The 27,568-nt window shown below is 35.1% G+C and overlaps 1 protein-coding gene and 1 pseudogene across 2 annotated transcripts in view; one reads left to right on the top strand and one right to left on the bottom strand.

The window, feature by feature from the left end:
• The window catches only part of FOXN2 (forkhead box N2), a 100,353-nt gene that overhangs the window by 24,539 nt on the left and 48,246 nt on the right, over nt 1–27,568 (bottom strand). For both annotated transcript variants that reach the window (XM_077134169.1, XM_077134168.1), the window contains exon 2: nt 24,829–25,378. In XM_077134169.1, the coding sequence (XP_076990284.1) occupies nt 24,829–25,365 (537 nt within the window). In that variant the 5' untranslated portion in view covers nt 25,366–25,378. The remainder of the gene's footprint in view (nt 1–24,828; nt 25,379–27,568) is intronic.
• LOC143661658 (nascent polypeptide-associated complex subunit alpha pseudogene) lies at nt 17,588–18,192 on the top strand (annotated as a pseudogene).

The following is a 27,568-nucleotide window of genomic DNA, read 5'->3' as shown; positions in this document are numbered from 1 at the left end:
AACCACCGTGCATACCTGAAATAAAACTTAGTTGGTCATGATATATGATTCTTTTAATAAGATTTGACTTGCGAGTATTTTGTTGAGGATTTTTGCATCTATATTCATAAGAGAGTATGATGTTAAATTTCCTTTTCTTGTAGTATCTTTATCCAGATGTTGACTTCATAAAATGAGTTAGGTAGTGTTCCCTCTTCTTCGATTTTTTTGTAAGAGTTTGAGCTGGAGTAGTATTAATTCTTATTGGAATGCTTGCTAAAATTTGTCTGTTACCTACTGTAGAGGATCCTGGATTGTAAGCTCTTACAGCAGTCACATCTCTTCTGGAGTTGTAATTGCTATTTCTAAATTCTGAGATAATGAGCTATTTGAGTATAACCTGGTGCAAAATTTATATTTTGGGTAGCATATGATCTAATTTAACTGGTACGGTCAGTTTATTCTAACACAATAATTATATGGAATCTTGAATAGGGCATGAGATCTTCTTGGTTTGTACAGTTTAGTATGATGTCCTGATATTTCCCAGAGTAAATTAAGCCAGAGAATAAAAAAGTATTTGCAAAGTTCCCTCAAAGGACTGGGGAGAAAGGAGGAAATATTCAAATTCCCTACCTGAGGAATTTCTGATATTTTCAAAGCAGCGGGAACAACCAATTCAATAGGTCAAGCCCTTAATTTTGGAGTTTGTTCCTATGAAACTGATTCCTGCAATGTTGAAGGTGAGCCTTCTTATAATTATGCCTAAGAGTCACCTCCAGAGAACCTTTTTTTTGGTCATATGTGGCTTCTCTAAACCAACTCAGCAGATGGACTCACTGCCCTCCCTCATATGTGGGACATGACTCCCAGGGGTATAAATCTCCCTGGCAAAGTGGGGCATGACTCCTGCGGATGAACCAGAACCCAACATCATGCAATTGAGAAAGGCTTTTTGACCAAAAGGGGAAAGAGAGAAATGAAACAAAATAAAATTTCAGTGGCTGAGAAATTTTAAAGAGAATTGAGAGTTGATCCTGAAGGTTATTCTTATACATTGTATAGATATCTTTTCTCAGTTTATGGTGTATCGGAATGGCTAGAGGGTAGTACCTGACATTGTTGAACTATGTTCCAATAGCCTTGATTCTTGAAGACAACTATATGATTATTTAGCTTTTACAATGTGACTGTGTGACTATGAAAATTCATCTGTCTAGGCTCTGGATAAAGGGACCATCAGCCACAAGGTTTTCACAATCTCACAGGCACATTGTAAAAGCTATATAGTTATACACTCATCTTCAAGAATCAAAGCTACTGAAATACAGTTCAGCAGTTTCAGTTACTTTGCTCTGACCACTTCAATACACCACAAACTAAAAAGCAATATCTATATAATGTATAAGAATAACCTGCAGGATAACTTCTCAACACTGTTTGGAATCTCTCAACCACTGAAACTTTATTTTTTTCATTCATCTGCCCACACCATGGATAAAAGAAGCATCAGACTCAACAGTTGTAGGAGAATCCTACAACTCAACAGTAAAAAGACAAATAACCCAATTAAAAAATGGGCAAGAAATGATGGCAAAAAATAATAATAATAATAATAATAATAATGTGAGGGGCAGGAATAATGGGTAAAAAAAATTGGGTAGACTGAAATACTAGTGTTCAATGAGAGGTATGGGATGTATGGACTTTCTTTTTATTTGTTTTCTGGAGTGGTGCAAATGTTCTAAAAATAATCATGCTGATGAATACACAATTTTACACTGATATTGTGAGTCACTGATTGATACTTTGGATGGACTGTGTGTACAGGAAAGTATCTCAATAAATATATTTTTAAAACATACTTTTAATATTTCCCTCTATTATTTTAAAAAAACACTTTATTGTAAACCTTAACAAACAAACATATAAACATTCTTGACATACAAAAATTCTATAATTGGTATACAACCAATGGCTCACATCATCTCATGGTTGTATATTCATCACCATGATCATTTAATAAAAATACTTTAAAAAGTATGGTACTGGCAAAAAAGATAAATATATTGGTCAATAGAATAGAATTGAGATCTCAGAAATGGACCCTCAGATCTAGTCAACTGAATTTGACAAGACTCCCCAGCCTACTCAACAGGGACAGAACAGTTTCTTCAATAAATGGTGTGGGGAAACCTGGATATCCATAACCAAAAGCATCAAAGAGGACCTCTATCTCATACCCATACAAAAATTAACTCAAAATGGAATAAAGACCTAAATATAAGAACCAGTACCATAAAATTCCTAGAAGAAAATGTACAGAAGTATCTTAAAAATCTAGCGATAGGCAGCATTTCTGAGACTTTACACCAAAGGACAAGCAATGAAAGAAAAAATAGATAAATGGCAATCCTCAAAATCAAGTATGCCAGTGCTTCAAAGGACTTTCTCAAAAGGGTGAAAAGGCAACCGACTCAATGGGAGAAAATATCTGGAGACCACATATTTGATAATGGTTTGATATCCAGAATATATAAAGAAATCCTACAACTCAACAGTAAAAAGACAAATAACCCAATTAAAAAATGGGCAAAGGACATGAGCAGACATTTTATCCAAAGAAGAAAAACCGATTGCTGAAAAGCACATGAAAAGATGCTCAGCTTTACTAGCTATTAGGGAGATGCAAATCAAAAGAACAATTAGAGATATTATCTAATACCCAGTAGAATGGCTACTATTAAACAAATTGGAAACTACAAGTGTTGAAAAGGATGTGGAGAAATTGGAATACATATTCACTGCTGCTGGGAACATAAAATGGTACAACCACATGGAGGATGTTTTCGTGGTTCCTCAGGAAGCTAAGTATAGAGTTGCCTTACAACTTTGCAATCTGGCTACTTGAGATATACCCAAAATATCTGAAAGCAGGGACACAGACACTTGCACACCAAAGTTCATGATGGCATTATTCACAATTGCCAAAAGATGGAAACAACCCAAGTGTCCAGCAACAAATGATTGGATAAACAAAATATATATATAGCAGTAAGAAGGAATGAAGGCATGAAGCATGCAACAACATGGATGAACCTTGGGGACATTATGTTAAGTGAAATAATTAAGACACAAAAGGACAAATATTATATGATCTCACTGATATGAACTAATTATAATATGTAAACTCACAGGCATGAAATACAGATTGTAGGCTATAAGAATATAGAATGAGATTAAAGAATGATAAGTGAGCACTTACTATGTGCAGAATGTTTGACTAGGTTGAACTTAAACATTTGGAAATAGACAGAGGTGATGGTAGTATGTTATTGTGAGAGTAATTAACACCACTGAATGATGGATGGATGTGGTGGAAAGGGGAAGTTTAGAGTCATGCATGTCACCGGAAGGAAAGTTGGAGGTTAAAACATGGGAATGTATAAAACAGTGAATCTTGTGGTGGACAAACTTTGATTAACTGTACAAATATTAAAAAGTTCTTTCATGAACTAGAACAAATGTACAACATTATTACAAGGAGTTACTAATAGAGGGGTGTGTGGAAAAAGGTACCTACTGCAAAGTATGAACTAGAGTTAACATTAATTCTTTAATCATCATTAGTAAAAATCAACAGTAAAAAATGTACCACATCAATATTATGGGTCAATAATAGAACGGGAAAAGAGGTATGGGAGGATTTGGGTTTTCTTTTTCTATTTTTATGTCTTTTCTGGAGTAAAGAAAATGTTCTAAAATGATCATGGGGATGTATGCATAACTATGCAATGATACTGTGAGCCTAATGGTTTGTATGGTATATGAATATTTCTCAATAAAATTGCATTAAAAATACTCAAACTACAATTTTAGATTATCTAGTAAATAAAGGACATGAGAAACATCATTATGTCAAAATCTAACAAATGTGGCCATAGCTCTACTTACAGGTAAATTTATATTCTCAAATATTTTTATCATTATTAAATAAGACTTGAAATATCTGGAATGTGCTTTTATCAAGTCTAAGGATGGAAGGAAAAGGAAAAATCATACACTTATATAATGTAAATACATAAAAATAAAATAAATAAATTAGAAATGAGGAAAAGAATTGAATTGATAAAAAATTCAAGATAATATTGCTAAAAAAAACTAAACAAAATAAAGCAGAGCTAGTCAAACAAGGTAACTGAAGGACTTCAGGAACTGTGATATTACCTGCTAATTCTTCTTTTAGGATCAATCTTTCCCACTTTGTTGACTGAACATCTCTACTTGTACATTCTAACCAAAAACCCAACTACAGGCTTATTTCCACAAATGTAACATACCCACATATAAGCCACACACAGAACTCCTCAACCACTAAAGGAGGAGACCCAATAGCATTTTCATCCCAGAATACCAAAAATTAAATGTTATAACTATTATAACCGGCCCCCTCCCACCATATGATGTACAAAACTTTCTTAGATCTAACTCACAAGATTAGTGAGACTCAGTTAATAATTGTTTACTTTATGCCTTTTCTGTTTTAAAAATCCTTAACATTATAATCAGACTTTACAGCTACATTATTAACAATCATTCAGAGACTAATAAAATTTACTTGTTTACTATTCCCCCACCTTTTTTCTTGTATAAAATCCTTCCTTTTTCTAACTCTTTCAGAGAGTTAGGAATCTTTTCATTTCCTAACTCTTTCTTCAAGGTAATATTAGTCTATTATCAAGGCTCTTTTATCTTTTAATATTAAATCATAATTTTTATAGCAGAATGGTATAATGAAAGAACACTGTTCCACAGGTATAAAAACTGAGGTCCTAACCACTGCTCAGTAACTGGCTATGTATTACTAGGCAAGTCATTTATTTCCAAGAGTCAGTCCTCTCATTCATATTTTATCAATAAAATAAAACACCAATCCAATCCACTTCACTGAGTTGTGATGAGATTCAAATTAAGGTAATTTATATTATTTTAATCTACGGCTACAAAAAAATAAGGGAATACTAAGGGGTTACTCTGAAATTGGTATATAGTAGAGGTTTATTGAATACTGGGTGAATACACTTCAAAGAGATGAGGGAGTTAAAAAGTCTATAAGAACAAAAATCAATTAATTATGAACAAAAGAAATGCTAGATAGTAAGGGACAAGATAAACTAAATTTAGAAGGTGAAAAAATCAATCATGTCTGAAAAAAGGTATAATAGTTGGATATAGGTACTTTTTAATATCCTAGCAACTTAAATTAAGAAAAATCGTGGGTTTCCTATCACACTGTTATATAGAAACAACCAGTTTATCAGGTGAAACTTTTTCTGGCCTTTAGCAGGAAGATATCATCTGAGTTATACTAATCAGGTATTTGAAATTTTTGTTTTTCAAAAAAATTCAAGTTTTACAAATGTGTTTTTTTTTTAATTCAGATACAATTTCCTAAACTAGATTTGCTTTCAGTCACTTGGCCCAACTGATAAATATATTTTGATAACAGGAAAACAACATTAAAATGTTTTCCTCCACAATATTATTTCCCCCAAAGCAATTTAGTTTCACACAGAAGAGATGCACTAATTTATTTTTCTTATCTTGACTAAGACAATTATTTTAGTAATCCTAGTCATCTTTTACCTTCGTATTCCTGAGATTACACTCCCAGAAAGTGTCCAGCTCAAGTCTACTTTTCAAATTCTATTACGAGAAAATTGCAGATTACTTTGATCACAGTAAACTGGAAGAATCGTTTGAAAATGTGGAGTTTCAAAGCAGCTAAATATTTTGAATACGTTCTCAACTAACAGTCTGGTTCATGTTTCCACGGTAGCACTTCCTTTCACTGGGTCTGTTCATGAATTATTAGTAACAAAAGATAAAACTATATGTTTGCTAATCTATGTTTTAGAGTCTACAGCAAAACGGAACCTATTTTTAGCTAATTCTTACTTTAAAACCTTGCTTACTATCACTTAAATGACAGACTATAAATGAGTTTTATATGTTAAAAATTGTTTTAAACTATATTTGCCCATAAAATAAGATAAATATTTTGTGTTATGGAAATAGGAAACATGTATTTTCACAATATATTTTGTATTTTGGAACTCAAAGGCTTCTGAGTTTATTTGGCAGAGAATGAACATTTTGAAGAGGTGAGGAAAATACTAAAAGCTGAACTTTAAAATGATCTTAATGGAACTTTTAAAGAATAGATTGGGAAAAGAGGCAATATCCACTATTCCTGAAATATTTCATGTATTTGCCTGTACATTTTAATAGAGTTATCACCCTGACTACCTTTTGTTAGAGGTTTTTTTTAATTTATTTATTTTTAATTTTTTTAGGATAACTGATTTAAAAGAGCTTTAACAACTCCTGTTTATAACATGAACTTTCATAATGTGGTCAGCATGATTGTTTTTCCTGTGATTCAGATATTAAAGAAAGTGATCACTACCCAAATGCACAGACTAAAATTGTAGCAAACGACAAAAGATTTCATTCCTTGTTTCCCAGCTAAAATCTTACAGTTATAAAATTTTAGGTTTGGCTTCACAAAAATTTAGAAAAATAGATACAAGACTTGGATGTTAAAGTTTAAAGCATAAAAAACACACCAAGTCTAACACTTGTAATTTTAAAATCCTGGGGTAGACAAATACCGAGTCAAAATTTTAAGACCTATTTTTTGAGAGTACCTATGGTTTGGATAATGGGTATGTGTGTGTGAAGCAAGGGGACTAATCAGCAGGTACACAAGCTGGCTGGGTTTCATTATCATTTTGTACTTAAAGCTGGACCTTGCCATCTTGCCTCCTTAAGAACAGCAGCTCTAGGTAAACCTCAGAAAAGTGCTGTCAAGGTTGCCAAATTCAGTTCCAACATTTAATGGAAGTAACTACAACCTACTTGCCTTCCACAGATTGGAAGAGAAATATTGTCAATTTGAGGCTGCAATTCAAATAGTGTTTTATAAAAAAACAAAACTAAACTCTACAAGTATTACCAATTCTACTTGAATATATCTACTTCTGTAAAAATCTCAGTAAGCACAGTTAGATTTTTATGAGGAGCATATCCTACAAGTTCCTCCCCTCCCATGTTGATTTGGATACCCTTGGTGATAGATAGCTTGCTAATTTTTGTCCCAATATAGTATAATTTCTATTTTTATCCTCATATTCTTTCTCACCTCATAAGATGACTTCTCTCCTTCTCTTTACCAAACTCTACTTGTATCCTTTCCTATTCTCTAGCTCTCATTTTCTTAATTCTCTTATTTCTCTGGTAGGCATTTCCTATTTTCAAAAATGTTCAGATTAAGTACAAAAATAATACATACATTAAAACATTGTAGATAAGATGGAAGCCCTTTTGATCACTACCACAGATGTTATTGTACTGGGTCTACTGTTCAGCAACTTATTTTTTAATTTGTTGTTTTAAACTTTTAAAATTATATAACATATATACAAAGCAAAGGAAAAAAAGCAATAGTTTTCAAAGCACACTTCAACAAATAGTTACAGGACAGATCTCATAGTTTGCCTGCATACTATCATCTCATATTTTTCCTTCTAGCTGCTCCACAACATTGGAGACTAGAAGCAATAAATATTTTATCATCACAATCGCCTTTTCTTTTTTTGTGTGAAAATAACATATATACAAAAAAGCAATAAATTTCAAAGCACAATGCATCAATTAGTTATAGAACAGATTTCAGAGTTTGATATGGGTTACAATTCCACAATTTTAGGTTTTTACTTCTAGCTGCTTAAAGATACTGGAGACTAAAAAAAATATCAATATATTGATTCAGCAATCATACTCGTTTATTAAACCTACCTTCTTTGTATAATTCCACCACCATCTTTGATCTTTCTATCCCACTCTTTAGGGGTATTTGGGCTGTGCCCATTCTAACTTTTTCATTTGGAAGGGGCCATCAATCATATGGGATAGGGAGATGAAACTAGCTGGATGTTCTGAAGACGCTGGTCCCCCTAGGTTCCAGGAATTATCTGGTCCAGGAAGTCATTTGGAGGTTGTAGGTTTCAGGAAAGTTACCCTAGTGCATGGAACCTTTGTAGAATTTATATTGCCCTAGGTTCTTTGGGAATGGCTGGAATGGTTTTGTTTAGGTTTGGCAAGTTATGATATGTTACAATGTCTAACTGAAATTTGCAAAAGTGTGACCTCCAGAGTAGCCTCTTGACTTTTTGAAACTCTCTCAGCCACTGATACCAGCAACTTATATTTTATTATGAACAATACCAGAGTGAAAATTCTTACACACAAAAATGAATTTTACTCTAGGGGAGAAATCAGAATCTGAGCTGCTGGTTAAAGGACATGCACATTTTAAATTATAACTAATGTCAAGTTGCCCCCAAGAATGGTATACCCTACCAATAGGATATGAATGATAATGTGTCATTCATACCCTATCAGTGACACGAAATTATCAACATTTCCCCATCTCCTCACTTAATTTGATATTATCAAATATTTTAATTTTTGCATTCTTATAGATAAAATCTGTTTTGTTTTTAAATTTGTATATACCTGGTTATCAATGAGTATGAACATCTTTTATCGGTCACTTATATTTCCTTCTCTGTGAACTGCCTGTTCATTTTTTCTATTTCCTGTGCATATTCTTATTCTATTAGATTTTTTTGCTATTGAATTATAGAAGCAATTTATATATAAATTACTTTATATACAGTGTCATGCTAATTGTAAACATCTTTTCACCTCCACATTTAATGACCCGATGTTGGTAGCTTGAAATTGGCCATGATTATATTTATGATTATTTTATTTATGGCAATCTGCAAAAGCTACAGGCCCCCCTCACCCCCAGCCAGTTGTTAAACATTTACCAGCACAAAATGATTATCTATTTTGAATCCTAATTCTTTGCTTGCTATTTGTTTCAATGACTTCCTCTGAGCCAATCATTTTCAAGTTTTCTGCATACTGTTGCTTATTCACACTTAAACATGCTTTACTTAGTTCTACTGTACCATACCTTTCCTACATTTCTGCTTTATCACCTTTGTCAACAGTCCTCCTTTAGCTAATTTTTCAATGTTCCTGAAATTTTTTTTAATTTGCTCAAATCACTCCTTAATACCCCAAATTGATGCTGTGACTTAGAACTTTAATCTCATCATATCACATCTATACTTTGTCCCATATCTGTAAACACCTATTAGACATTTCTCTTTTATGCCCTACCATATGCATAAATAATTTAGGTCTAAATCCAGAAAAGAATTAAATGATACAATTCAAAAAATAATACGTAACAATGCAATTGCAAAAGGACATACCTAAAATTTCCAACACTAAAGAGGAATTCATATTAACCTTCCAATCTCCTCCCCTACTTCCAATTATCCCACTACAAAACATCACCTCAGTAGGAAAATTACAAAGGCAATTTTTAAAAATATAAAACTTCTAATTTTGATATACTTTTAAACCTACAAGGACAGTACAAAATGATGCAAATTCCATATAGAGAACTCAAATATACCCTACTCCAACCTCCCAGATACCCAGATCCAATTTTAACATTTTGCCATTCTTTTTAACAATCAATCCATCTATCTGTACATGTCTCTTTATCAATCCATTTTCTGAACACTTGAGTGTAGGTGTACACATCATGCTCCTTGAACACCTGAACCTTGCCACCATTAAGTACAGTAATCAAGTTCAAGAAATTTAACATTGGTATAAAATTTATAGATTATATTCCAGTTCTTTCAAATGTCCCAATAATTGTCCTTTTGGGTCTTCTCGATACCCGTGTTAGATACCATCCAGGATCACGTATTGCCTTTAATTGCCATTGTCTCTCTCTTAAGTTGCTCTTTTTTTTTAATTGTGAAAACATACATACAACATAAACTTTCCCATCTCAATCACTCCCAAGCATGCTTTTCAGTAACATCAATCACATCATTATTTTGCAGAATCCTGACCACCTTCTATTACAAAACCTTTCATATCTCCCCAAACAGAAACTTCATGCCAATTTTGCTTTAACTCCCCAGGCCTTCAGCCCCCACCATTGGCAACTTGTACTTTAACTTCTGTCTCCGTGAGCTTGTATATTCTCCAATATTTTCTTTGTAGTTACCATGGGGGTTAAATTTAACATCCTCAACTATAACAATCTCATTAGCTTTGATACCAACTTAATGTATCAATGTATATATAAACTATGTTCCTATATACCACCCCCATGTTATGTAGTTCTTGTCAGATTACGTTTGTACATTATGAGTTCAAAACCATTGATTTATTATTACGTTTTATGTACTTGTCTTTCAGATCCTGTAGGAAGTTAAAAGTGGAGTTACAAACCAAATATACAATAATACTGCGACTTATATTTAACCTTATTACCCTTACTGGAGATCTTCATTTCTTCACACAGCTTCACTCCATTGTCTATTGTCCTTTCCTTTCAATCTACACAACTCTCTTTAGCATCTCTTGTAGGGTCACTCTACAGGTGATGACCTTCCTTAGCTTTTGTTTATTTGTGAAAGTCTTAATTTTTCCCTCATTTTTCAAAGATAGTTTTGCTGGATACAGAAATCTTTGTGTCAGGCATGGATGAGACAGAGGTCACATGCTTAGTGCAGAGATATGCTCTGTGGGAACAGGCACCTGATGTCCTGAAAAGACTAAAGTGTTGCAAAGCTGCTTGAGTCTGAGAGAAAGGAAGCCTTGGGAAATGTGTAACTTCTGACTCATTGGGGCCCAGGGAAGCAGATGGTTCAGCTTCCTCCTTCCTGTTCTTTAGTTACACTTCTGTTACTTTCTTTACCTCACAGCCCTATAAAATAAACAGTACTGAACATCTTGGGGTCTTTGAGTCACCATCAGAGCTCAGAGTCCCACCTGGTCCTAGCTTTAACTATATTTTTGTCTCTTGTGTTTCTTTCTCAATTCTCCCTCACTTCCCTTCAGTCCCCACCTGCTGGTTGCAGCACTTGATAGGTTTTTTGTTTGTTTTTACTTTCAGCACTCAAAATATGTCTTCCTACAGCCTTCTTGCCTCTGAGGTCTCTGATGACAAATCAGCACTTAATATACTGAGGCTCCCTTGCACATGAGCCTCTCTCTTGAAGCTTTCAGAATTCTTTCTTCATCTTTGGCATCTGACAGTTTGAATATAATATGTTCTGGTATGGGCCTATTTGGGTTTATCCTGTTTTGAATTTGTTGAGTGTTTTGATATGTATATTCATGTCTTTCATTAAATTTGGGAAGTTTTCAGTCATTATTTCTTTGAATAGTCTCTCTCTAACCGTTTCTCTTCTCCTTGTGGGAGTCTCACAAGATTGATATTGTTATTCTTGGTGGTATCCCACAGGTTCTTCAAGCTCTTCACTTTTCCTCATTATTTCTATCTTCTGCTTCTCAGACTAGATGATTTCAATTCTTTCATCTTTAGGTTCACTGATTCTTTCTCTTTCTCTGCAAGCTTCAATCTTCTGTTGAATCCCTCTAAGGAAGTTTAAAATTCTGTTACTATGCTCTTCAACTCTTTTGGTTCTTTTTCATAATTTCCATCTCTCTATTAATATTCTTTGTGTTCAACTACTGTTTTCCTGATTTTCTTTAATTCTCTGTCCATGTTTTCCTTTAGCTCTTTGAGCATACTTAGGCTCATCTTTTAAAAGTCTTTGTTTGGTATGTCCCAGGTCTGGCCCTCCTTGTTGATGCTTTCTAATACTTTTATCTTCTCCTCTGCCTGAGCCCTCACTTCCTATTTCTCTGTATGTTGTGTAATCCTTTGTTGCAAGCTAGACGTTTTGGTATCTTAATGGTATGTTGTCACTGGGTATACTCTGAGGATTCAGCTCCTTAAGCTTATATCCATCTAATGTTACAACAGAGCTTTCCTTGATTGCCAGCAGGTAATCAAAAGAAAAAAAAAGAAGAAGAAGAAGAAGAAGGAAAAATAGATAACACTTTTCCCAGTCTTTGCAGATTGATTTAAGTGTTCTCCTTCAGGGCTTATCCATGCAATTAATTTATCAGGATAGTTCAAGGCCAAAGCTTCGGACCCTCCTGATCCTTTCATGGTTCTGAATGACCCTTCTTCCCTAGGAAACAGATTTCTCATGGTCCTAGGCACTGTACTATAAATCCTTCAGCTAGCACGATTTGACTGCTCTTCTACAGCATTCTATAGGAGAGTTCCATGTGTGGACTTCTACATGTGGAGTTAAGTTTTAAGACAATGAGTCCCTCTGGCCATCACCCCAGAAAGACTGGGCCAGATGTACATGTTCCCTATATGTGCACAAAGGTTACCCTGCTCCCTCCATAACTGGCACCAGTGGTCTACACTAGTACATGGGCCTAAACTGTGCACTGAACCAGTGAGGGGTTAGGTTGGAGTCAGCCAGGGTGCCCCAAGATCCTACCACTTTTAAGTAGCCTTTGATTTGATTTGATATTTGCCCTTTTACTGTTTTCTGGAACTTTGAGAAAGATGTTTTTTGCCAGTTCTTGCAGGTTGTTCAAGCTTCTGGGGATAGGGGGTGGATGGAACCCTGAAGCACCTCACTTGGCTATTTTTATCAGGGCTGCCAAAGGCAATTTTAAAACTCTTTTGCTGTGTAGATATATTTTTTACTCAGATGTTTTATTATATATAGAAATTATTTTTACCCAATAATACATCCTAAAACTACTTTTATCAAAGGAAGAATAACGGTAGGTCACTTACTACAATTAGAATTTTGCTGGAAACATAGGGCTAATCCTCTAAGAGAGAACAGATTTTGATGGTCCTGAAAATATAAAAATAAGTCCTTAAAGCCAAAAAGAAGGCTATGTCTATTATAATGGAATACTAGATTTCCTCTACAGCCCCACATAAGGAAGATCATACAGAAAGAGCACTTACTTTCATATTCTACTACATTAAAGATACATTAATTGAGGCCCACTTTGTATGAAACCTGATACTATATGCTAGAGACACAAAAATGAAGAAATGGGTACCTGCCCTCAAGGAAAATGTTTACAATCTAACAAGGGGGCAAACACCTAAACATACTCTGGCTTCTTATGGGCTTCTAATTTGTTTAAATATTCATAATCAAACTTCTTCATTCTTGTTTATCTATTGTTTCAGCTTCTGTTCAGCCTGTTTCATCTCGTCTCACGATTTCTGATAAAAAAAATCGAGTTATATGGTCTGAAACTAAACTGCACTTCTGTTTATAGCTACATGATAAACAGATAATCTGATGGACTTCCTCACTGAAAATAACAAAAAATGGTGAATAAAATTTTAAAATGTTATTGAGCGGGCAATGGTGGCTCAGTGGCAGAGTTCTTGCCTGCCATGCCAGAGACTCGGGTTCAATTCTCAGGGCCTGTCAATGACAAAAAGAACAAAATTTTTTAAATATTTTTTATTGCATACTGGACTTGTAGGGCAGTGAGAAATCTACAGAAGCCAAAAATAAAATGAAAGCAGGAATTGTATGGTATCTGAAGTTGGCTTAGCCATAAAAATGTCTGCCAAAATACAAAGAACTTGACCTTCCATTATAATAGCTCATGGAACAGGAAACCCAAGAGATAAAGGAAGAAGAGCCAGCAGAAATAACAGATGCATTATCTGAAAGAGTTCAGAAATTAAAATCATAATAATCAGTATATAAATGTTTGATATTTTGTAAAATTAAAAGTTTGAATATCATCAACAGTCAAAATAATATTGAAAATAATCAAGCATGAGTGTTCAGAAATAGACCCTTTCATCTAATCTTTGATAAGGGGGTCAAGCTAACCCCAATGGGACAGAGCAGACTCTTTAGTAAATGGAGAACTGAATATCCACATGCAAAAGAATGAAAGAAGATCCATATCTCACACCCTACACAAAAATTAACTCAAAATGGATCAAATGGATCAAAGACCTAAACACTGGAGTTAAGGCCATAAAACTTTTAGAAGAATATGCAGGGAAATATCTTATAAATCTTGTGATAGGAGGTGGTTTCCTAGACCTTACGCCAAAAGCCCAAGCAATGAAAAAAGAAATAGATAAATGGGATCTCCTCAAAATATAACACTTCTGTGCATCAAAGAACTTCATCAGGAAAGTAAACAGGCAGCCTATTCAATGGGAGACAATAGTTGGAAACCACATATAGGGTTTTAATATATAGAATATATAGAGGTTCTACAATTCAACAACAAAAAAGACAACCCAATTTAAAAATGGGCAAAAGACATGAACAGACATTTCTCAGAAGAGAAAATATAAATGGCTAAAAGGCACTTGAAAAGATGCTCAACTTCACTGGCTATTAGGGAAATGCAAATCAAATCCACAATGAGATATCATCTCACACCCACTAGAATAGCCATTATCAGAAAAACAGAAAACGATGAGTGCTGAAGAGGATGTGGAGAAAGAGGCACACATTCATTATTGGTGGGAATATAGAATGATGTAACTGCTCTGAAGGTAGTTTGAAGTTCCTCAGAAAACTAAGTATAGAATTGCCATATGATCCAGCAATCTCATTACTAGGAATATATTCAGAGGAACCAAAGGCAAGGATTCAATGGACATTTACACACCGGTGTTTGTAGCAGCATTATTTATGATTGTCAAGAGAAGGAAACAGCCCAAATGTCCATCAGTGGGCAAGTGGCTAAACAAGCTGTGGTATATAAATACAATGGAATATTACACAACTGGAAGACTGAATAAAGTCATGAAGCACGAAACAGTGTGGATGAACCTAGAGGACCTTATGCTGAGTGAAATTAACCAGAAACAAAAAGACAAATACTGTATGGTCTCATTAATATGAACATTAATGAGTGGACTTTGAGAGTTAAAGTGTGGGACACAGCTATCAGTAAGACAGAAAGAGGGTAGAGATTGGGCATTTAGTGCTGAAGGAGTACAGAATGTGCAAGAGGACTAAATGCAAAAATTCAGAAATGAATAGCACATTACTATCTGATGGTAGTACAATAATGTAAGTACACTGAATGTAAGTATGGTTGAGGGAGAAGGGCTAGGGGCATGCATGATACCAGAAGGAAAGACAGAAAACAAAGACAGACAGTATACTTAGGAATGCCTAGAGTGGACAATGATGGTGATTAAATGTACAAATATGTTTTTGCATGAGAGACAGCAACTGAATATCAACATTGCAAGGTGTTGGAAATGGGATGGTATACAGGAAGAAAAACAAACAATACAAGCTAGGGTCTATATGCAACAGGAACGTTGTAATATGCTTCTACTGAATGTAACAAAGGCATTGTGCCAAAACTAAATGTCAACAAGCAGGGTATATGGGGGAGGGATATGGAATTCTTTGAGGAAGAAAAGGAAATGTCTTCATATAGACTGTGGTGGCAAAGACATGGTTATGTGATTATACTAGGAATCACCGATTTTTCACTTATGTTGAATTGTACACTGTGTGAACAAAACTGTTTAAAATTAATAGAGAGAAACAAGTGCTAGATAAAATGTAGAGAAAGAGATTACCTACTCATCGCTGGTAGGGAAGCTGAGAGGTACAGTCCTTCTAGAGGGCAGTGTGGGGGTTCCACAGGAGGCTAGACGTACGGTTACCAGATGATCCTGTAATCCCACTGTTAGGTATGTAACAGGAGGAACTGAGGGTGGGGGACAGTAATGGATATTTGCACACTGGTGTTAATGGCAGCAGTGTTCATGATTAGCAATGGATGGAGCTGTCCTAAGGGTACAATAAAGGAGAATGGAAGTGGGAACTGTGGTATATACATACAAAGGACTACAGAGCAGCAGCAAGAAGGAATGAAATTGTGAGGCATGCAACTAAGTGAATAAATTTTAAGGACTACGTGTTGAATGAAATGGCAGAAACAAAAAGACAAATATTATCATGCCTCACTCATATGGACTAACTATAAAGTATAAACTCAGAGAAATGAAGTCAAGAGTGTGGGTTATCAGGTCAGGGCCTATTGTAAAGGGTCCTAGATTCTACAGCAGTCACATATATTTAGGAGTTTAACTGCTATTTCCAAATTCTGAGGTTCTGAGCTATTTGTGTATAACTTAGTTCTTCCTTGAAACTATGTGACATTTGAGATGCAGAGTTAGAGTCCTGAAACTATGAAAGTCAGCATTAGCCCACACAGAAACTATGTTAAGAGTTGAAAAAGTTATTAGACTTTGACTAGAGATATGAATGAAGCTGATCTGGATAGAACTAAGGTGAATCAGAATACAGGGTAAAGAATGATTTGGTCCTTCATCCTTTCAACTTCAACTGCTGTGTGAAATCAAAGGGACAGATGTTTATTTGGTACAAAATTTATATTTTTGGTAGTACATTATCTAATTTAACTTGTATGGTCAGTTTATTTGAACACCTCAGCTATGTGGAATCTTGAACAGAGCGTGAGATCTTGTTGGTTTGTGCAGGTTACTCTGATGCCCCAATATATCCCCCCAGAGTAATCTGGGCAGAGAATAAAAAAGTATTTTCAAAGTTCCCTTGGGCGACTGGAGAGAAAGGAGGAAATATTCAACTTCCCCATCTGGGGAATTCCTGATATTCTCACAAACAGTGGGGAAAACCATTGAGCCCTCAATCTTGGTGCTCACCCCTATGAAGCTTATTCCTGAAAAGGAGTAGCTAAACCTATGTATAATTATGCCTAAAAGTCACCCCCAGAGAACCTCTTTTGTTGCTCAGATATGGCCTCTCTCTCTATGACAAATTGACAAGTGAACTCGCTAGCCTCCCCCCATATGTGGGACATGACTCCCAAGGGTGTAAATCTCCCTGGTAATATGGGACGGGGCTCCCAGGGATGAGCTGGGCCCAAGCATCATGGGAATGAGAAAGCCTTCTTGACTAAAAGGGGGAAGAAATAAATGAGACAAAATAAAGTTTCAATGGCTGAGAGATTTCAAACAGAGTTGAGAGTTTATTCTGGAGGTTTTTCTTATCCTGGGGTATTAGAGTGGCTAGAGGGAGGTACCTGAAACTGCTGAACTGTATTTCAGTAGCCTTGACTCCTGAAGACGAATGTATAACTATATAGCTTTTACAATGTGAATGTGTGATTTTGAAAACCTGTGTCTGATGCTCCCTTTATCCAGGTATGGACAGATGAGTTAAAAAATAAGGTCAAAAAATAAATAAATAATAGATTTTATCTTTTTATTTCTTTTTCCGGGGTGATGCAAGTGTTTTGAAAATGATCATGTCCATGAATACACAAACAACTATGTGATGATGTGAAAGCCACTGATTGTATACTTTGGATGGACTGTATGTATGTGAAGATATATTAAAAAAGAAAAAGAATAGCTTAAAAAAAACAATCAACAGATTTGAAAAAGAATCAAAGGAAACATCTAGAAATAAATATAGTAACTAAAATGAACAATTCATCATTAGGCCAACAATAAATCAGATGCAACCGAGGATGGAATGAGTGAACCAGAAGATGGATAAAAAAAATCAATACAGCAATTTCTGCCGCCATCTTGGTTCTGTGTTCATCGCACAAAATGCCCAGTGAAGCCACAGAAACCATCCCTGGAACAGAATCTGACAGTGATGAATCAGTACCAGAGCTGGAGGAACAGGATTCTACACAAGCAACCACACAACTGGCTCAGCTGGCAGCAGCAGCTGAAATTGATGAAGAATCAGTCAGTAAAGCAAAACAGAGTCAGAGTGAAAAGAAGGCATGGAAGGCTATGTCCAAACTGGGTCTTCGATAGGTTACAGGAGTTACTAGAGTCACTATTCAGAAATCTAAGAATATCCTTTTTGTCATCACAAAGCCAGATGTCTACAAGAGCCCAGCTTTGGATACCCACAAAGTTTTGGGGAAGCCAAGATCGAGGATTTATCTCAACAAGCACAACTAGCAGCTGCTGAGAAATTCAAAGTACAAGGTGAAGCTGTCACAAACATTCAGGAAAACACACAGACTCCAACTATACAAGAGGAGAGTGAAGAGTAAGAGGCTGATGAAACAGGTGTGGAAGTCAAGGACATAGAATTGGTCATGTCACAAGCAAATGTGTGAAGAACTAAGGCAGTCCAAGCCCTGAAGAACAGAACAACAGATGATACTGTTCATGCTATTATGGAATTAACAATGTAACCATCTGAAAATGAGGAAAGTTTTTTGGTGTTTCTAAAGAGTGGCTTGCAGCTTTGAAATCTGTACTGTCTCTATCATTAATAAAGTTATGGCTTCTTGTTGGATGAAAAAATATCAATATAAAATGAGCTGAAAGAGATAAAAAGATGAAAAATATGAAAGGAAGATTTAGATACACGGAGGAGACAATGAAAAGGCTCAATAAAGTCTAATTACAGTTCCAGGTAATAGAAAGAATGGAAAAACAATTTTCAAAGAAATGATGGTTGAAAAATTTTCAGCATTGCTGAAAGACAGAAAAGAGACATTACTACTAAGAGAAAGGGGTGGCTGATTTCTCAAAAGCAATAATGAGTGTAGGAATGTATATATCCACCTAAACTATCCAAGAGCAAGGCTAAAATAAAGTTAATTTTCAAACTAAAACTGAGAATGTCTACTATCAAAAGACCCTCACTAAGGAAATACCTAAATGCTAAACAATAATTCTGGAAGGAAGGTCTGAAATGCAAGAAGAAATGTTAAACAATGATACAAGTAACTGAGTTACGGTAAATCTAAATGAAAAGTGACTATATAAAATAATAATGAAAGTCTGTATATCAAGAATGTTTGTATGTTTACTGTTTTTAATAAAAATATTTTTAAAATAATGAAATATGTAATTTGTAGTGTTAAAAAAAGAGTATAACCTGGTTAATAGCATAACAAGAGTGTGTGTGGTGGGGGTAGACTAACATTAAAACATTATACAGAACTTGTATGGTTCCCACAAAGGATACGAATATGATTTTCTTATTTCTTCAACACAGATATATATTAAAATACTCACAGTAACCACTAAAAGAGAAGACAGAGGATAACATTACCAAAGTAATAGAGGAAAAATAATGGATTTAAGGGGGAAAAAAGAACAATTCAAAAAAAGGCAAGGAGAAGGATAGAGATTAGTTTAAGATAAACTGAGCAGGAGATACCTCTGGTTGCAAATTTAAGTCTGGAGCTTATTTGCCTATGAGAGACATTTGGGAGTCATCAGAATATAGATGATATATGAAACCATGAGAATGTATGAGATTATGCAAGAAAATACTAAAAATAAAAAAAAACACAAAATAGTGACCACTGAAGTTTAAAAGGTAGTTGGAAGAAAAGAAAATACTGAAAGGGACAGAGAATCCAGGGAACTAAGTATATTGTTATATAAATCAAGGAAATGATGACTTCAGGGGGGTATAGCTATTTATATGTGCTACAGCTTTAGGTTGGATGAGACAAGAAAGTCAATGGATTTAGACACAAGGAGGACAATAATGATTACCAATTATTTAAATCCCTCATCTTCCTTGAAACTATCTTTCCACATTTGCATGGTATTATTACTGTAAAATTCCTATGGCAAGTCATCAGATGATACTGTTTGAAGTAGCTCATATTCCTCTGTCCTCCATACTGTCACAAATAAAATGCAGGTAAATCCCAACATGCCCCTGCTTAAAATATTCACTCATTTGCCCTCAAAATTGAAGTCCAAACAACTTAGTATGATATTCACTAACCTTTATATTATAGGCCACTCTACTTTCGCACTCTGTACTCCTCTATTTCTTATTCATAATGAATATGCCTTCTAGTCCAAGCTGCACGTAGAACATTCTTTTAGCTTATGTTGCCCTTCTGTATCTTCTTTACTCTCCAGACAACCTATTCTTTTTTCTTTTCCAAAGTGCACTTCAAAGGCCAACTTTCCCATAAGATTTCCCCAAATTTACTTGGTAATAATAATTTCCTCCTCTGTAACTAGATAGCATTTTTTGCTCATTGTACTGGTTTGAAGCTGTTATGTACTCCAGAAAAGGCTACGTTCTTTTAATCCATTCCTGTGGGGGAGAACTATTGTGGGTGGGAACTTTTGACTAGGTTGTTTCAATTGAGATGTGACCCAGACAATTTAAGGTGAGTCTTAATCGTTTATGAGAGGATAAAGGACAGAAATACTGAGAGAATGAGAATGAGAATGAGAGAGAGAGAGAGAGAGAACCACTTGGGATCAGGAAGAAAGGACCTAGAGAAACTGTAAGAGTAAGAATCTGAAAGCAAGAATACCCTGGACAGAAGGATCAGCAGACACTGATGCCATTGATCTTTCTTCAGAGAAGGTATCCTCCTATTGAGGCCTTAATTTGGACATTTTCATGGCCTTAGGACTATAAATTTGTAAACTAATAAATCCCCACTGTAAAAGTCAACCCATTTCTGGTATATTGCATTCCAGCAGCTTTGGCAAAGTGAAAACACTCATCTTGCCTTTTCTTTCTGTTTTGGTGCTATGGGTTAACTGGTTGCCTCCTTACCTACTAAAATGTATACTCCTTCAAGCCAGGAACCATCTCTGAATGCCCACTATACTTTACACATACTGGGCTTGCAGTAAGTTTACTTATTTTATATACTGTGTCTCTTACCTGGAATATAGTACTCTTCCAAACTCCATCCTGTTCAATCAACACCTGATTCCAAAGCGTACATACTTTTATCCACTGTAAGTTTCAGCAATACTGGCTTTTTTACAAATTCTATTATTACAATAGAGTACAAAATCAGTATAATTATTTTATTCATTGGACTATCACTTAAAAGTTCTTCTTTAGAAAATATCTTTACTCACTGTAGACACCAATGATGAGGTGAGCTCATAATATACATTAAGAAATGAGGTACACTGAGCTTACAAAGTCAGTAAGATAGGGCGGGCCACGGTGGCTCAGCAGGTAAGAGTGCTTGCCTGCCATGCCCGAGGACCCGGGTTCACTTCCTGGTGCCTGCCCATGTTAAAAAAAAAAACAAAAAACAAAAAACAAAGTAAGATAAATGTCTAATTTATAAGTTTCTAATTCCTAGTTCATTGTCATAGTTTCCATTTATGACAAGTAATGAGACAAGTTTTTTTACTCAAACAGGATTTAATATTTATAATTGTTTATACAAGAGGAATCATGACTCTATTCTACATAAGAAGAGAAAAACAATCTGTACTACTGTGGTAAGAAGCTACTTAAAATGGTTCCTGAGGATCCCCACTTCCTGGTATTTACACCCTCCAAAATCTCCTCCTCTCAAGTGTAAGCTGGACCTAATAACTTGCTTATAGTGAATAGAATACAACAAAACTTAGGATATCATTTTCAAAATTAGATTACAAAATATTGGGACTTTTGTCTTATACTTTCTCTGCATCTTTTCATTTGCATGCTTTGATAAGCCCGATTGCCATGTAGTAAACTGACATACAGAAAGATATGTGTGGCAACTGGCCAGCCTCCAGTAAACACAGGGAAGAACTAAAAACCTCAATTCAATAGCATGTGAGGAATAGAATCCTGCCAGCAACCACACGAGTGAGCTTGGAAGCAGATCCTTCCCTAGTTGAACCTTGTGATGACTGTAGATGGCCAGCATCTTGATTGCAGCTTACCGGAGACTCAGAGCCAGAGGACCCATCTAAGCCACATGCAGACTCCTAACTGTGAGACACTAAATGCTGTTTTAAGCCATTAAATTTTGGGGTAATTTGTGACATAGCAAGAGATAAGTAATACAACTAACTCTAAGTAAGATAAGACGATTGCGTATCCTAATATCTTGCTTCTCAGTGAGTGTTCATAGTTAAGCGGCATTAGCATCACTGGAGGCCTATTAGAAATTGGAACCTCAGTCCCCATCCTAGATTTGCTGACTCAATCTGTATTTTAACAAGATCCCTAGGTGATCTGCATGTACATTCAAGTTTGAACAACAGTGTCCAAGAAAACCCTATCAATCACCTGAAAAAATAATTTTGGCTCTTAAAGTTTTTATTTTAAATAATAGGCGAGTTCTGCTAACACTTAGGATATAGAAAGCCACAGAGTATGACACAGTCATGTACAAGATCACCCATAGTCTCCCAACATGACAGGGAAGAATAAGAAAGTGGGTTGAGCTCTAGAACAATGCTGTCCAATGACACTTTTTATAATGATGGAAATATTCTATGTCTATTCTAGTCAATATATTAGCCACTAGCCATATGTGGATATTTAGCTGTGGAATAGTGTAGCTCTAGGGTGTGTGATGAGAAGATGGGAGAGACTGTTCACCTCTGGGAAACGCAGGGAAAGCTCCACCGCTGAAGTACAGGCATACAGGGCCCGCCTAAGACCAAAGCTAGAGCAGAACAGCTGAGGACCTGCCCTGCCCCACCAGATCCTTGGACTAACTAACAAACAAAAGCAATTTATTGTTTATTGTTGTAATAGAGAGATGCTCAAACCACTTCAGCTGCCAAATGTGGCATAAGTTGAAAGATGAGCAGGAATGTTAAGAAAAATCAAGGGTAACTATGGCAACCACAAAATCCAAGCACAGCTCAATTTTAACTAAATTGCCAATACCTGTCCACACTAAAACCTGACAGAAGAGGTTTCTGGGTGGAAATATTATTTGCCTCAGTTTCTATCATTTAAACAATATCTGGCATCCATACTGGCAGTCATAAAGAGAAAATCTTGAAGACAGTCTCGAAGAAACATCACACAGAGGAATAAAGATAAGAGTGACAGCAGACTTCTCATCATAAAGCATGTAAGCCAGAAGGCAGAGTAATATCTTGAGAGCACGGAAAGAAAAATTGGCAACCTAGAACTCTATTACTCATCCGCCACTCCCCAAAAAAGTAGAAAAAAAAATATTGCCAACAGATCTGTACTAAAGAAGTGTTAAATAAACTTTCCTAGGCAGAAGGAATTAATACCAGAAAGGTTATCAGGGTCACCACATTTTTTTCTTTGTAAAGGGCCAGATACTAAATATTTTAAGTCATCCAGGTAATACTGTCTTTCAACTCTACTGTGGTAGCCAGAAAGCAGCCACGGACAAAATGTAAACAAATGGGTGTGGCTTTGTCCCAATAAAACCTTATTTGTAAAAGTAGGTGGCAGGGGGTGGGCCACAGTGGCTCAGCAGGCAGTGTTCTCACCTGCCATACTGGAGACCTGGGTTCAATTCCCAGTGCCTGTCCATGTAAAAAAAATGAAGGTGGCAGGCTAGATTTGGACTGGAGGCTGTAGTCTGCCAATCCGTGATCTACACAAAGAAATAAACAACATCAGAAATGGTAAACCTGTGAGAAAACAAAGATATTTTTTCTTAAAATTTCTTTAAAAGATAAAATTGACTGCTTTAAGCAACTATCATAATGTATCATGTGGTTTATAAAATGTATGACAATGACAGCAGAAAGGAAGGAGGGAAAAGGAAGTATGCAGTTGTATGGTTCTTATAATCCAGGTAAAGTGGTATGATAATATTTGAGGACAGATAGTGATAAATTAAAGAGGTATACTGAAAGCCACACAGCAACCACTAACAGAAGTAAAACAAAGAGGTATACCTAATAAGCCAACAGCAGAGATAAAACTTGTGCTGGTTTAAAAGGATGTATGTACCCCAGAAAAACCATGTTTTAATCCTAATCCCATTTTGTAAAGGCAGCCGTTTCTTCTAATCCCTATTCAGTACTATATGTTTGAGACTGTAATTAGAACATCTTCCTGGAGATGTGACTCAATCAAGAGTGGTTGTTAAACTGGATGAGATGGAGATATGTCTCCACCTATTTGGGTGGGTCTTGATTAGTTTACTGGAATCCTATAAAAGAGGAAACATTTTGGAGAAAAAGAGAGTCTGAGAGAGCAGAACGATGCAGTCATGAGAAGCAGAGCCCACCAGCCAGCGATCTTTGGAGATGAAGAAGGAAAATGCCTCCCGGGGAGCTTCACAAAACAGGAAGACAGAAGGGAAAGTTAGCAGATGACACTGTGTTTGCCATGTGCCTTTCCAGATGAGAGAGAAACCCTGACTATGTTCACCATGTGCCTTATCACTTGAGAGAGAAACCCTGAACATCATCGGCCTTCTTGAACCAAGAAGTATCTTTCCCTGGATGCCTTAGATTGGACATTTCTATCGACTTGCTTTAATTGGGACATTTCCATGGTCTAAAAACTGTTAACTTGCAACTTATTAAATTCCCCTTTTTAAAAGTCATTCTGTTTCTGGTATGTTACATTCCAGCAGCTAGCAAACTAGAAAGAAACTGAATCATAAAAAACACTCAACCCAAAAGAAGACAGAGAAACCAGAAAAAAGGGAAAAAGAAGAGATACAATAATTAGGAAACAAATAGCAAAGTGAAATATTTAAATCCAATTATATCAATTACACTAATTTAAATGGTCTACATTCCATTCACAAGGCAGATTGTCAGACTGAGTAAGATTAATATATTGATACAGTTATAGGAGCACTAAAGAAAATAAGAATAAATTCTTTCTCAGAGGTTCTTGGCTCTGTGGACACTAAGAATGTTTAAAAGAATAATTTATGTACTATAGTAGACTAAGCATAATACTGTTTGACATATCAATATTTAAGAAATGTTAAAACAATTCAAATGATAGTAAATGCTGAAGTAATATAATTAAGACTAATAATACAATTTGACTATTTTTAATTCCTTTGATTTCCTCATATTTTAAAGGCTAAATGGTAGTTCCCCCCACTTCACCAAATATAGCAATGTTCATAAACACAGACCTTTCCATGGCTTCTTTCCACTTTCTGAAAACATTTATTCAGGGACAGATTATGCCGAACAGAATTCTTCCAGCCTGTTGGTGCAGTAGCAAAATATGGGAAGCGGTCCAGAATCCAGCTATAAATTTCTTTGACGGGCAAACATTTATTTGGAGAGTGTTCGATAGCCATATAAATGAGAAGGCTAAAGGAATAAGGAGGCTTTGAAGTCGCTGATTTTTTTTCTGGTTTCTGGTAGCAAGATGGTTCAAAGGATGGCACATCATCTCCCTCGATGTCATACAATGGACTAACACCAGGAAGACCCTCACTCCCAAGGCTGAAGTTTGTCAGAAGATTAGTACTTTCATGAAGCCAGTTCAAGTTTGTAAGTTCATCATCTGCTGACTCACTGTCCATGAGAGTGGCCTTTGGCCTAGCAGCATCAATAGCTTCAGGCAAGCTTCCCATTTTGTAAATCAGGCTTAATCCTGCAATCTTTTCAACTCCTGGGGTTTCAGCTCTCTTATCTGAAGTCATTCCAATTACCGGACCCATTTAATCTATAGATCTGCAATAAAGGAAACAATTATCAATCAATGTAATTTTTACTGAGAGTCTTAGTAATTCTTACTGAGGTTCTTACTAAGGAAAAGAAAATACATATTTAAATATTCCAAATCAGAGAAATTTTACAATCAATCTATATAATGCTTAAGTACAATATATGTATAATAACGATATCAATGGTTACATTACAAGGAACAGAACTTATTTCACATTAGTTGAAATGGTTATAAATAAAATATAGTATAGTACCATATGCATGGGTGATATTAACAAAATTAAATAATGAGTTTTAAATATTTGGTTAAGAACCTTGTCCTCAGTAAACCCCTAAATAAATAATGGTTACTATTATTAAAACTAAAATGACCACTTCTTTGATTTATAAGACTTTATTTATAGTCTAAGTATCTTAAGGATCTATGATTTTTCTGTTATAGTCACACATCAGACTTAATCCTGAAAATAACCAAATCTGAAATACTGTCTAAACAATAAGTCCAAATAAGCTTTTCCCTCAAATATTGGAAATTTACAATAAAAAAGGATAAACAATTTAAATTTTTTATATCATATTAAAAAGTGGTAACATTTATTATTCACTAGAATCATTCTCAGCAAAATTAAATCTAACAATATTATTTTTAAAAAGTTTATTATTTTAAATTCTGCTCTAGATCAAGTATTGACACTTTGAAAGGCTGACATTCTCTTAGGCTTTGAACTCGCACTATTTTCAAGGAGGGGAAAAAAGCTGATTTTAAGTTATACTTTTATTTTCTTTGTATCAAATGACTTTGTTTTGTGTCCACTTAAAAAAAAAAAGACAGGAGAAAATAACTGACTAGAGAAGGTGCTATTTAATTCATTTGCAATGGTTCATAAAGATACCTCTAAATTTCTGAATCGAGTGAAAAAACATCCGTGTCTTCCATTATTCTAATCAATCTACTTATGCATATATAATTAAAATAAGGGCAAGTATCTCCACTGTTTTATTGTACTTAAAACATACCTGGTAGAATGGAATGATTTCTAATTGCTTTGTTAATCCTTTTTTTAATTAATAAAAAAAAACTATTAAAAAAAAAAAACATACCTGGTAACTTCAAGACTTATGAAGACTAGACAATTTTAAATGTAGAACAATCAATCTGAGGTCCTAATAACTTACTACTAGATGTAATCTCAGAGCACTCAATTACCAATAGTAATAGATAAAATTTTTTGAGCCAGTCATGGTACTAAACACGTCACATTCTAAATCTCAGTTAACCACCAATTAAACCCTATAAAAAGTAGGCACTGTTATTAACCCACTTTTATAGATGAGGAAAATGATTCAGAAGGGTTAAGTAGCCTATTTAAGGTTATCTGGCTAGTAAGTAGAAAACCAGGATTTAAACCGAGATTATCCTGGCAATAGTATATACACATCATTTATGGGTAACCAATGATCTGAATCCTATCTATTTTAAATCTTAATACTGTTCTCTCCCTATCCAGTCCCTATCTCTGTCACCTAATAACTTGCAACCACAAGACATTATGAAAAAAATGAAAAACTCAAACTATAACAAATTTGGTTTCCATTTCAGTCTACTGTAAAACCACGCACAAACACGTACATGTATGTGCATACAATACATATCAGAGCTGACATCTTGTCAGATGTAACTGACCAAGTTATTTATTCATTCTAACCACCAAAATCTCTCTACCCACAGAGAATTCAAAAGTGTGATGAATGAGAAAAAATCTTGCTTCTTTAAACACACACAAATTTCTCTCTTCCCCCTCTCTTTAGCACCCAGTGTCCTATTAAAGAAGGGAGTAACTAATTTCTAATGGTCCACTCTTGCCTTATCATCCATACTTTCTTTTATTCAATTATATTCAGAACCCAAAATTACAAAGTACCAAATAGTAGTGGCAAACATTTACTGAGATTTTACTATATTACAGATTCTATGCTATGGTTTTTAAAACACATCCTGCATCCTCTCTACTTGCTCTAAATTACACTTAGTTTTATGTATAGACCTTTCTTCCTGACTGTGAATAAGGGATAAAAGTCTTTTACTTTTGTTTTCTTAATTAATCTTATCAAAATGTTGGGCATGAATAGACACTCAAATCATAATGACTTCAGACTGATATGAACTCTAAAGCACGTTGTACTAACTGCTTTTAA

Source organism: Tamandua tetradactyla, chromosome 17 (genome assembly GCF_023851605.1).
Source record: "Tamandua tetradactyla isolate mTamTet1 chromosome 17, mTamTet1.pri, whole genome shotgun sequence".
Taxonomy (NCBI): Eukaryota; Metazoa; Chordata; class Mammalia; order Pilosa; family Myrmecophagidae; genus Tamandua; species Tamandua tetradactyla.
This window is presented reverse-complemented; position numbering and strand designations above follow the sequence as displayed.